The sequence below is a fragment of the Halichoerus grypus genome, chromosome 4, assembly GCF_964656455.1.
Source record: "Halichoerus grypus chromosome 4, mHalGry1.hap1.1, whole genome shotgun sequence".
In the NCBI taxonomy this organism is placed as follows: domain Eukaryota; kingdom Metazoa; phylum Chordata; class Mammalia; order Carnivora; family Phocidae; genus Halichoerus; species Halichoerus grypus.
In genome coordinates, this window is record NC_135715.1 from 68,574,823 (window position 1) to 68,588,048 (window position 13,226).

Consider the following 13,226-nt stretch of genomic DNA (forward strand, 5'->3'; position numbering starts at 1 on the left):
CATAAAGCTGTTAAATAATCAAATGCAAATATTCCAGACTGTGATTTTAACTGTTATATTTATAAATTAGAAACTACCACAACAGAAAGATTTATTCCAATACGAAGACATTAGCAGTTTACTTGTAGTGGCAGGAAAGAATGCAGGGGAGGCAGCGGGCATGGAGAGTGTGGGGAGGTGGTGGGAAGAGATGGGACTCTGAGCTGAGGATTGCCAAATTGTTCTTTTTTTTTTTTTTTACCAGCTGCTGTTCTAAGTGCTTGTCAGAAATTGACTCTTTAAGTGGGAACGCTCAGTAATTCGTCTTTGTTTCTCAAAACAAAACACAACACAGTTACGATACGAAATAACTTTCTCATAAGTACTCAAGGCTCTGCTGCAGTGATTGTTTACATGGATAGAAGAACGTGAGCCTGAAATTACCGAGTGGTTTTTCAGAGAAACGCCAGCAACCCTACTTGGTGATACCAAATGTGGAGACCCCTTTGAAAAGCCTGATTCTTTGTATCCTAGAAAGTCTTAAAAGTATGCACTGCGAGCGGCCTATGTATCTGGGTGCCAGGCACTCACGTTCTCTTTTCCTTTACGGATGAATTCCAGAGCGGGTCGCCGCCTTTTTTAGCCAAAGTTGACAGTTCTAAATAACTTCCCAGCTCCAAATCTAGGAACTAGTTAGGGTTTACGTTGGTTATCGCTTCTGCGTATATCACGCAATGGATTCTGGGAGACCCAGTCTCCGAGGACTGGGGTTAACAGGCCCAGTGTGAACGCTGGACTTCAGTTCCCACAATGCCGAGCGCAAATCTGTAATTTCTGCCGGGGTAATCGCGAGGTGGCAGCCATCTTGCGTACGGCGGTGCAGTTTCCCAGATGCTGAGGGTTTGGGTGTTAGTTTCTCTGTGCTTTGGGGAGTGTTTGCGCTTTGTTTTCACCTTTTCAGATGTTCGTATCTTTCTAGACCACGATTTTATTGGGAGGTAAAAGTCAATGTAGTGTAAGGTGAGTAAACACCCCATTTTAAGTAAGGGCGGGGTAATGGTGGTGACGTTTTTCGGGTTTTTTGGCTTCTCGTCTGCTCTTGGCTGGACCCTTTTGATTAGCCGTAAACGTGGAAGCCCGGGGTGAACCTTTGAGGCTAGGATATCTCTTGAATTCCTAGACAGAACCTGAACGTGTCTCCCGTTGGGAGAAAGAAACTGGGTGACGCACTTTTGCCCGGGCCACCTTCTTTGGAGGTCAGAAGGCTAGGGGACTCAGGTTGTGTATAGGCCACGCTCTGTTAATGCAACCGTCTTGCTGTTCCTTGAGACTTTTATGGTATTTCGAATGAGTAAATGAGAAGCTGGGAAGTGGTGGGGGGGGGGCGCTGGTGGGGGGATGGGAGGGGCGTTTCCGATAGGACCGCGTTCTTTACAGTCGTATTTTTGTTTTTTCAGTTTCTTTGGGCCTACTTGTATCGTTGTCTAGTTCGTCTTTTTTGGCTTTTTCTTGTTCTGCCCTGTTGGAGGAATACCAGAGAGCGGGCAGAATGAAGTATTGAGTAAAACAGCGTTTGGGATTGCACTTTTGAGGGCCCCTAAGAAATTTCAAGGGAAGCAGAATTTATCTTCCAGATTGACCAAGCATGTGGAAAAGATGAACGCGTTGATTTGGGGAGTTGCCAGATTTATATATAAATTATATATATCACTAGGTGACGCACTTTTGCCCGGGCCATCTTCTTTGGAGGTCAGAAGGCCAGGGGACTCAGGTGATATATGATATGTTTGATATATTTGAGTCATTTTTAGTGCAACTGAAGTTATTTTTTTTTTCTTTTAAATTAATGCTGTACACCCATTTGGAAACCACTCATATTCACAGGAAAAGGGTCTGTAAAGTTCGGCATTTGAGTATCTAACGTTTGATTGCTAAGGAGATGCTGAGGTTTGGGAGCTGGATCCATTTACTCTGAAGGATATAGTGGTTTTAAACAATAAGAGTTTATGAAGACATTTATCAAAACCAGTTTGGATAGGTGTCAGTTTGGCTGGCAGATTTACTCTCCATCTTAGTACACAGTTGTGTATATCATCAAAATATATATTTGATTCAATTTTCCAAACTTACTTAAATTCTTCAAGTTTTTAAGTTCAGAAATGCATTTAGGGATGCCTGGGTGGCTCAGTCCTTTAAGCATCTGCCTTGGGCTCAGGTCCTGATCAGGTCCTGGGTTTAGTCCTGCATGGGTTCCTTGCTCAGAAGGGAGCCTGCTTCTCCCTCTACCTGCCGCTCCCCCTCCTTGTGCTCTCTCTCTGTGACAAATAAAATCTATAAAAAAATGCATCATTTGGATTAAATGTGAGGTATATCTTTTTTAAGAAAAAGATACTTACCTTCAGTGAGGCCCCTCCCTAAATCGTTATAACAATACTTAAATAGTAAGTGGTTCTAAAATTACAATTTTGTAATTTTTGTATTTTGGGAAAATTTACCATTTAAATGTCTTTTCTGTTTTCTTGTTTCTGAAAAACTTTTGTTTAGATTTTTAAAATATTAGTTATTAATTACATGATTTATTTGCTCCTCAGATGCCTTATGGTGAAATTGAAGCGAAATCCTTGGATCATGGTGAAGAACTAACAGGTGAACCATGCTATAAAAAACTGAAGTCAACTGAAGAGGCTTATGTTTTCTCCCATCATGGTAGTGCTAATTTTCACAGAATCCAAGAGAAAACTGGGAATGATTGGTTCCCTGTGACCATTGTTGATGTCAGAGGGCATAGTTATCCTCAGGAGGACAACACCAAAACTACAGACTTGGTGAAACCTGTGCATGATGAGATTCCTGGCAATAATAGATCAGATGTTATTGAATCCATTGATCCACAAGTTTTACAGGGTGCAAGTCCTGCATTGGTATCCAAAGATGATGAGATATATAGCACAAGTAAAGCATTTATAGGACCCATTTACAAACCTCCTGAGAAGAAGAAATGTAATGAAAGGGGAAATCACTCAGATGCAATCAGTGGTACAGATGGCAAAGGAGGACGAGAACAGAAACAGAAATTCAACTCCAAAAAATCAGAGCTTGACAGCGAATTATTCCAGTTTTACAAGGAAATTGAAGAGCTTGAAAATGAAAAAGATGATTTGGAAGGCAGTTGTAAAGAACCCAAACCCTCTGAGGAAAAACTTATTACGTATTATCAGGACCATTATAATGAGCTGTTAAAATCTGAAGAAGGAAAGGAAAGAGATATTAGTAATGTTTTTCAGTCACATTGTGGTTTTCAGCAGCAGGTGGAGAATGAACCAGGCAAATATCCTTGTAATGGACAAGTAATACCTGCATTTTGTGAAGATTCGTTAATTTCCTTCAGGCCTGAATGGCAGTCAGTGCATTCTTTTATAGTACCCCAAGGTCCTCCTCCTCCCAGTTTTAACTGTCATTTAAATATGCAAAGATTTAGTGCTCCACTAAATCCACCATCAAATATTTTCCATGCTCCAGATGGGTCTCAGCATCAAAATGGGTATTATGTAAATAGTTGTCACATTAACTGGCATTGTTTGACTTTTGATCAGAACAATGACTATATTGACTGTAGTGAGAATACCAATAGAGATCATTCCTCTACAAATGGTTGCAGTGTGCAAGATGCATATGTGAGTAATGGTTTCTGTGAAACCAGGGAAGGATGCTGGAAAGATCCTTCTATGGACAAGCATAATGGAACAGACAGGCTTATGAACCAGCAGTTTCAAGATGAAAAGTTAAATAAATTGCAGAAGTTACTTATTCTTTTAAGAGGTTTGCCTGGTTCTGGGAAAACAACGTTGTCTCGGTGAGTAAAGGATACCAAGTAAATGCTTGGTAATTCATTACTTAAAAATCATGGATGATAGTAGTTCTCAATGACAAATGCTTTCATGTTTCTAATAGAAAATCTTTAATTTGTTACACTTGAGAATGACATCTGACAGTGTAAATATTTAAAAAGATGTTTTCTGATGGAGGAAAGGAGAATTGACATATAAAGATTCTGCTAAGGGTTTTAAAAATAGATACACCGTGTATAATTATGACAGTGATGTAAGTAAATGCTATTTGAGAACTGTACTCGCCTTCCTTTTTAAGTCAGCTATCCAAGCAGAGCTGGACTTAGGGTTGGAAGATTTGGGCTTTTGACCAAGTTATTTCAAACTTCATGGCCTTGGACAAGTTTTGCTATCTGTTAATAGAAAGGGGTAATACTTATTTTTCTGGAATAATTGTGAGAAGCAAATGAGATAAACCAAGGAAAAGGAGCTGTGAGTTTGTTTTCAGCACTGTGCAGGTTCATATCTTTGATTGGCAGAGGGAACTCTTTTTGTTTAAGTTTCAGGAGTCTGAAGTGAGCAATACCTGAGTTAAATGGAGTTAGAACTGGTTATGTTTTATTGTTATTGTATGACAGAATGTTTCAAATTCCTATTTTTGTTTGCATTTTAAAAAATATTGATGCACTTGAATTCATTTGTGCAGTTGTGAAAAATAGTACAAAGAAAAACAATACAAATTCTTGGCAGTTTTTGTAGGATGATTCAGGATTTATGACTGATCAAGAGAAAAAGAAAATTGTTTGATATCTTCCAGCAAGGATAAAGTCCAAAGAACCATTATGTAAATGTTTTATATTTACTTGCAAAACAGTCTGAACAGAAGTTTCTTCAGAAGCAGTAAAGAAAGATTAAATTTATGATACATTTCAAGCTAGACTGTAAGCTGTGATCTTTGTAAATGAATTTGAATTTTGCATTTTGCATTTTTATTCGTATTTATTTATTTATTGGGATGCCTGGGTGGCTCAGTCGGTTAAGCGTCTGCCTTCAGCTCAGGTCATGAACCCAGGGTCCTGGAATCGAGTGCCGCTTCGGGCTCCTTGCTCAGCGGGGAGCCTGCTTCTCCCTCTACCTGCCACCCCCCCCGCTTGTGTGCTCTCTCGCTCTCTCTGACAAATAAGTAAATAAAATCTTAAAAAAAAAAAGACTTTTTTTATTTAGTTAGAGAAAGAGATGGAGAGAGCACAAGGAGAAGGAGAGGGAGAAGCAGACCCCGCTGAGCAGGGAGCCAGACAAGGGGGTGGGAGCGCTGGATCATGACCTGAGTTGAAGGCAGACGCTTAACCAACCAAGCTGCCCAGGAGCCCCTATTCTTATATTAATGAAGATTTTGTAGAGAAGGTGAAATTTCAACTCTTTAGAAGGATAGAAATTAAGAATGAAGTGTCACAAACCCGGGCAGTCTCTTAGATTTAGAATGTAATATCAGAGGAAAGAAATAGTTGAAATTTGGAAATTGTGTGAAGGAATCTCCTAGCTAGGGTCACTTGACTTTGCGTGGGTATAGAATAAATGTAAGAAAGAAAGATTAGATTTGGAACAACATTGGGGTATGTTGAAACTGAAGATGAATAAAGTAGTGGTATTGCAATAGAATTTCAAGGAGGTGTAATTGTAGTGGGAGATGATAAAGGTGATATATATAATACATATATTTGAGGAATCAGATGTATGTTGTAAGAAAAGAATAGTAGTAACTACCATTTGTGTCATGATTTCAGTTTACAGAGTACTTTCATATATAAAAATCTTGTAAAATGGGTTGTGTTATTTTCATTTCATAGAAGGAGCAGAGGCTTAAGAGAATAAGTTTGGGTTAAAGGGCTTGGGAGAAGTTGTAAGAACTGGTAGGAGGTCAAACTAGAGATATAAATGATAGCGTGTTTCTTCCCTGCTCCTTCACTTTAGTATCTATTGCATGCATGGTCCTATAACTGTCTCCTGACTTTCAGGAGCTTGTTTAAAGAATCAGGAGTAGCTGTTTAGGTCACCACATTTTGAATGAAGTAAGATTGGTTGGTTGGGACTTGATAGAAAGCCAGATATTCTGTGGTGGGGGAATGGCTTTACGTAGGAGTTAGCTTTAGAAAGAAAGGAGTGAAGATTTGGTAGATCAAAGTTGGGTTGATTTGGGGCACTAAATTAAAAGATAGCATTGTTTAGTATTGCTGTGTGGTAATGAGTATAGGAGGGTAAAGTTCAGATTCTTTGGGGGTAGTTTTCAAGTCCTCTTCTTCCTTAATTTAGTCCTTACCCACCTCTTTGTCTTCTTGTCCTTCTGCATTTGGACTAGCACCTACCCTCCACTGCAGGAGACATAATACTTGTTCATTCATTGTTCTCAGGACTCTACTTATTCAAAGGTTCTCTCAAATGCCTCTGCTTTTTGAGGTTTTGGTTTATCATCTCAGTCTTCCATAATCCTTCTGAACTCATATAATACTTACCGTTACCAAGTTTTTCCTTAATTGTTTACCCACAAATTTGCTAACAGATTTTAATGAAATAAGTTTTAAGTTAAATTCTAACACAACCACAGACTTTAAATATTTATGAGTAAGCTAGTGCAAAACAGTTCATACACTTTTGTAGGTATGTGAAAGTGCTAGCTCTTTGTCCTTTTAGGCAAACTGACAGCGCTTTGATGAAAGGTTTGATGAAAGGTTTATTTCAGGCAGAATTCAACAATTTCTAGCTGTGGAATTTTGTTACCATTGTAATTGACATCAGCTAAACAGAATCCTCTGAGTCTGTGGTTGACACAGGACCATTCAGGGATCAAGCCTTGGGTGTCATTCCTAGGGGTCTGGGCTATAGATTTTGCTAGATTCATATACCCTGTTCATATGAGGAGAAAGGGTGAACCTAAAATATTTTAGCTAATATGCATTTCTTCTACTGTACTGATTTCACCAATGAGTGAATGTATTTTCAGAAACAGGCCACTAATTTCATTATTATATCAGCAAAATGTTGGGAGTTGATCAGAGATAAACACTGAAGCACTTTCAGAGAGGAGAGAAGATGTTACACTGCTGATTTTGAAGATGGAGGAAGGGACCATGAGCCCAGATATGCAGGTGGCTTTTAGAAGCTGAAAAATTTGGCAAGGAAACAGGTTCTCCTTTGGAGTTTCCAGGAGGAATGCCAGCTTACCCATACCTTGATTTTAGCGCAGTGGAACTGATTTCAGACTTCTGACTTTCAGAACTATAATACAATAAGTGCATGTTGTTTTAAGCCACCAAATATGTGGTAATTTGTTATAGCAGCCATAAGAAATTACAGTTTAAAGAGAGATGGGAAGAGATTGTTTTTTCCTCCCTGCTTTTGGAGAAGATCTCAGTTTAAACTCCAGGGGAAAGATTGACCTTTCCTTATGTTGATCTCTATTCTTAATTTAAGGAGTGTTTAGAGAATGAGGTGCCCCAGTAAAGTGGTTTTGGGGTAGGGGTATGCAGGGGCCACTCAGTAAATAAGGAGGTAAAGGGTTCATGAAGTGTCAGTTCTGCTCAGATTTTTTTGAGAAAATCACTTCTCTTTGTAAATGCACATGGATGTATTAAAATAATGTACAGTTCTTAGAAGTTGTAAAAATGAAGTATGAAAAAAAGAACTATGAAAATTAACTCTCATAATAGGCCATTTGGGGAAGTAGGGTTCTCAAAACAGGGTTAAGGAACAGGATTCACTTGTTCTTACTTCAGTGAAGAATTATAAGCACAGACTGGGTTAGTTATCTGGCTGTGTAACAAATTACCTTATTAAAAACTGGGTTAAAGCAACAAACATTTATCATCTCACAGTTTCTGAAGGACAGGCGTCTGCGTGAATTATCTAGGTGCCTCTGGGTCAAGGTCTTTAACAATGCTGTGATTAAGGTGTTGGCTAGGGCTGTGTTCTGGTCTGAAGGTTTATTTTGGGGTGGATCTTCTTGGAAGATCTCCCTTGAGGTTGTCGACAAGACTTAAGTTACTTGTGAGCTGTTAGGTCGAGGGTCTCCGTTAGTCGCTGGCTATATACAGGCTGGAGACCTCTCTTGGTTCTTTGCTCCCTGGGCTGCTTTCCACACACAGCGTGATGAGACAAAGTGAGCCAGCTCTGAGCCCAAGACAGAAGCCACTTTTTTTTCCTATAATCTAATATCAGAAGTGACATTCTGTCAACTGCCATATTCTATTAGTTAGAAGCTAGTCACTGACTCCCACCCACACTCAAGGGGAAGGGATTATATAAGAGTGTGAATACCAGGAGGCAGGGATCATTGTAAGCCATTAGTTTTGGCTCTCCCATGCAGCTATGTAACTCTGGTGGCCTGATTTCTGAAGTCATTTTCTTTTTCTGGATTAGTAAATATGAAATTAGCAAGGTTGTTATGAATATTAAATGGGTCATGACATTCAGAAAAATTACAAATCAAGTAGCGAGTGGGCCCATATCTGATTTTTTTTTTAGTAGATACTTCATTTTTCAGAGTTTTAAGTTTTGATGTTTGGAGAATTCATTTTAATACCTTACTTGTGAGAGTTTTAATAGAATCTGACTACAAGAATTTTGAAAATACTAATATTCCTAAGTAATTTATCTTTTATTCAGATGGTTTGTATGGCATCAGATATATCCAAATTGATCATAAGTACTTTTTTAATATAAGTCCCCAAAATAAAGCTTCATAGTTTGTGATAATTCATGGAATTTTAAAAAGCTGCATGAACAGACTGGAAAGAAAAAGTCTCTCTCCAAGCTAAAATTATTTGCTATAATTATGATTTATTTATTTAAGATGTTCTTCAAAGAGGTTTATTCATGTTTGATGTTTACTTGGTTTAATGATGTAAATTGATGTGCTGTCTCCTACCCTCTCTCTCCACACCTCCCCCATCCCCACCTTTTTTGAGGTTAAAACATTCCTTGGATACGAAAGCTACTCTACTGTTATAGTATGGTATTTAACATCTGAAAAATCACGCAAATAAAGTAATAGAATGGAAAAAATGAAACAGCGTATCTAAGAAAGATGGTATCAGTTTTCTGGTACTGTTAAATATAATTAGGTTATCATAAGGTTGATTATGATCAGAATCATTTTAGGTGATTGAGCTTTGGTTTGGAACGCTAATAGTGTAGCATATTTTTTTTTTTTCAGTACGAGGCTTGAACTCACACCCCTGAGATCAAGACCTGAGCTGAGATCAAGAGTTGAACGCTTGGGCGCCTGGGTGGCTCAGATGGTTAAGCATCTGCCTTCGGCTCAGGTCATGATCTCAGGGTCCTGGGATCGAGTCCCGCATCAGGCTCCCTGCTCCTTGGGAGCCTGCTTCTCCCTCTGCCTCTCTCTCTCTCTCTCTCTCTCTCTCTCTGTCTCTCATGAATAAATAAATAAAATCTTAAAAAAAAAAAAAAAAAAGAGTTGAACGCTTAACCGACTGAGCCATCCAGGCGCCTCATATTGTAGCAGTTTTATATTCCAGGTTATCTGTATAAACAAGTAAGGTGCCAAATATGTTAGGTGGTGTATTTTGGAAAAATTACGGTGGTTTAAGAAAGAAATCCAACTCTAGCCTCACAAACAATCATTTAATTTCATTTGCTTTGCTTGAAATAATTTGAACTGTAATTCTGTAAGTGGAAATGCATGTTTAAATCTTTATTTCTGTCTATGCAATTTTATTTTTATTATAAAATATACAGGCATAACGTTTTTAATTGTACTTCATAGATACTGCACTTTTTACAAATTGAGGGTTCGTGGTAACCCTGTGTCAAGCAAGTTTTTGGCTCCTTTCTTCCAATAGCATTTGCTCACTTAGTGTCCTTATGTCACTTGGTTATTCTCACAATATTTCAAACTTTTTTATTATTATATTTGTTATGGTGATCCATGATCAGTGATGTTAGTATTATAGTTGTTTTGGGGTGCCATGAGCTGTGCCCATATAATAAGATGGCAAACTTAATTGATAAGTATTAATGTGTATTCTGACTGCTCCACCAACCTGCTGTTCTCCCATCTCTCCCTGTTTTCAGGCCTTACCTATTCCCTGAGACACAACAATATTGAAATTAGGCCAATAAATAACCCTACAATGGCCTCAAAGTGTTCAAGTGAAAGGGAGAGTTGCACATCTCTCACTTTAAATCACAGGCTGGAAGTGATTAAGGTTAGTGAGGAAGGCATGCCAAAAGTCCAGATAGGCTTCTTGAGCCAAACAGGCAGCCAAATTGTGAGTGCGAGGAAATGTTCTTGAAGGAAATTACAAGTGCTACTCCAGTGAACACACAGATGGTAAGAAAGCAAAACAGCCTTGCTAGTATGGAGAAAGTTGAAATAGTCTGGATAGTAGATCAAACCAGCCACAACATTCTCTTAAGCCAAAGCCTAACCCAGGGCCCTAACTGCAGTTCTCTAAAGGCTGAAAGAGGTGAGGAAGCTACCAGGGAATAGTTCGAAGCTGGCAGAGGTTGGTTCACGAGGGTTAAGGAAAGAAGCTGTCTCCGTAACATAAAAGTACAAGGAAAAACAGCAAGTGCTGGTGTAGAAGCTGCAGCAAGATCTAGCGGAGATAATTAATGAAGATCTAGCTAAGATAATCAACAAAAGTGGCTACACTAAATGACAGATTTCCAATGTAGACAAATGGCCTTCTGGAATAAGTTGCTATTTAGGATTTTAATAGGTAGAGCAGGGAAGTCAGTGCCTTAGCTTCAGTAGAGGCTGACTCTTCTCAGGGGCTAATGCAGCTGGTGACTAAGTTGAAGCCAGTGCTCATTTACCATTCTGAAAATCCTAGAGCCCTTAAGAATTATGCTAAATGTACTCTGCCTGTGCTCTCCAAATGGAACAGCAAGGACTAAATGACAGCGTATTTGTTTACAACATGGTTCACTGAATATTGGAAGCCCACTGTTGACACCTATGGCTCAGAAAAAAAGATTCCTTTCAAAATATTACTGCTCACTGACAATGCACCTGGTGACCCAAAAGCTCTGGTGCAGATGTAGAACAAGATTAATGTTGTTTTCATGCCTGCTATCACAACATTCATTCTTTAGCCCATGAATCAAGGAGTAATTTTGAATTTCAAGTCTTATTATTAACAAATACATTTTGTAAGTCTATAGCTGCCATACATACTGATTCTTGGATGTATCTGGGCAAAGTAAATTGAAAACCTTCTGGAAAGGATTCACCATTCTAGATGCCCTTAAGAATATTCATGATTCATAGGATGAGGGCAAAATATTAATATGACGAGGAGTTTAGAAGTTGATGCCAGCCTCGTGGATGACTTTGAAGGGTTCAAGACTTCAGTGGAAGAGACAACTGCAGATGTGGTGGAAACAGCAAGAGAACTAGAATTAGAAGTGGAGCCTGAAGATGGGACTACATTGCTGCAATCTCATGATCAAACTTGAACAGATGAGGAGTTGCTTATTATGGATAGCAAAGAAAGTGGTTTCTTGAGATGAAGTCCACTAGTGAAGATGTAAAGATTGTTGAAATGACAACAAAAGATTTAGAATATTCCATAAACTTAGTTGCTAAAGCAGTGGCAGGGTTTGAGAGGATTAAGTCTGATTTTCAAAGAAGTTCTCTTGTGAGTAAAATGCAATCAAACAGCATCACATGTTACAGAGAAATTGTTTAGGAAAGAGTCAGTGGATGGGGTAAACTTCATTGTCCTATTTTAGGGAATTGCCACAGCCACCCCAGCCTTCACAACCACCAATCTGATCAGTCAGCCTACATCAACATTGAGGCAAGATGCCAGCAAAAAGATTACAACTCATTGAAAGCTCAGATGATGGTTAGCATTTCTTAGCAATAAAATATTTTTGAATTAAGGTGTATACGTTGTTTATTTTTAGTAATAACTTTTATGCACTGGGAAACCAGAAAATTAATTTTGATTTCCTTCATTGTGATACTTGATTGTGGTGGTCTGAAACCAAACCTGCAGTATCTCTGAGGTATACCTGTATACAATTTTATAATAAGCTGAGGAAAAGAGAGATATGTTTATTTAATAGAGTCCTTCTTATTCCTTTGAATTAGGGGGTATGTATTCTTGAATCATTCCATGACAATACTTTTGTATTCTCAATCTCTTCTACCACTTTCCAGTCCCTTCCCCTCTCAAAAAGTTACAGAGTGTTACTCAGTTGCCTAATGGCTGGGGGGGGGGGGGGGAGGTGGGGGAGAGACAAAACAAAACATTTCTGTTATTGTTAGATCCAGATTATTTTCTTAACTGTGTTTTACCTTTTCTCAGCACACTCCTAGTGTCATTCATGAGTCACTGGTTTTGGGAATTCTCTGACAATCTGAACACTAGTTAATCTGTACTTAGAAACTTAAGGTGGTATCATATTGTGAGAATGAAATTTGATTATTGATTTATTGTGAAGAGTGTATTCTTTAGTGCTTAACAGTTGACTTCATTTAGTAATGTAATCTCTTAACAGTTTTAAAGTTTGATTATACTTTGGAGGATCACAGGTTATTTCACAACCTTAAGTCTCAAGCTATTTCTGACTTCCACTTTTAGGTCATATATGTTTGCGCTTTGTGGAAATGAGTTTAGTAAAGCTATCTTAGGTCAAATAGAGTTTTCCCCAGATGAATTGCTTGTTTAGGCTTATTTGCCTTTTAGGTTACTTATTGCACTAAATTTAGGCAATTTTAGACACTACATAAAAATTCACTAAAGTTAAAACACAGATAATAGTTGACATAATTTTGGGATTGGTTGAAGAGTGCTTTTAAAAGTGGCAATACAAATGCCACTTAGTACAGATGCCACCTAAAAAGTTTTTGTTATTGGTTGTAATTGTGTAGATTTAAGTGTGAAGTGATACTTGAAATCTGGAAACTTTTTAAGGTTCAGCTCCTGTGCTATTCTGTTTGCAATATACTTACAGGTAAGTACCAGAGATTCATTTAGTAAACTTTCCTGTGTTACTTATCTTTGATGGTTATAGATTTTATAAATGGCACCTTATGATTTCTTTCATTAACAGAATTCTGCTTGGTCAGAGTCGTGATGGCATTGTATTCAGCACTGATGACTATTTTCACCATCAAGATGGGTACAGGTATAATGTTAATCAACTTGGTGATGCCCATGACTGGAACCAGAACAGAGGTTTGTTTTGGGCCAAGTCTCCGGGATGGAATATTTGACTAGGAGTCAGAAGACTTGAGTTTTTATTCTCAACTTGACTTTTACCGGCTGAATGACTTTAGCAAGCCATTTAAATAGCTTTGAGACCAATTTGTTCGTCTATTAGAAGTGATGATAGTTACACTTGCCTTACTTGATCAGCGTTGTTGTTAGAGAATTTAGATAGGTATAT

The 13,226-nt window shown here is 38.3% G+C and overlaps 1 protein-coding gene across 5 annotated transcripts in view; it reads left to right on the plus strand.

The window, feature by feature from the left end:
* Positions 1-814: 814 nt before the first annotated feature.
* Positions 815-13,226, plus strand: part of N4BP2L2 (NEDD4 binding protein 2 like 2) — a 76,216-nt gene continuing 63,804 nt past the window's right edge. For 2 of the 5 annotated variants that reach the window (XM_036070487.2, XM_078070480.1), the window contains exons 1-3: positions 815-999; positions 2,571-3,832; positions 12,891-13,015. In XM_036070487.2, coding sequence (XP_035926380.1) covers positions 2,571-3,832; positions 12,891-13,015 — 1,387 coding nt within the window. In that variant the 5' untranslated portion in view covers positions 815-999. Of the gene's footprint in view, positions 1,000-1,436; positions 1,751-2,570; positions 3,833-12,890; positions 13,016-13,226 lie in introns of those variants that run through there. The other 3 variants (XM_078070478.1, XM_036070491.2, XM_078070479.1) reach the window with 3 other exon arrangements.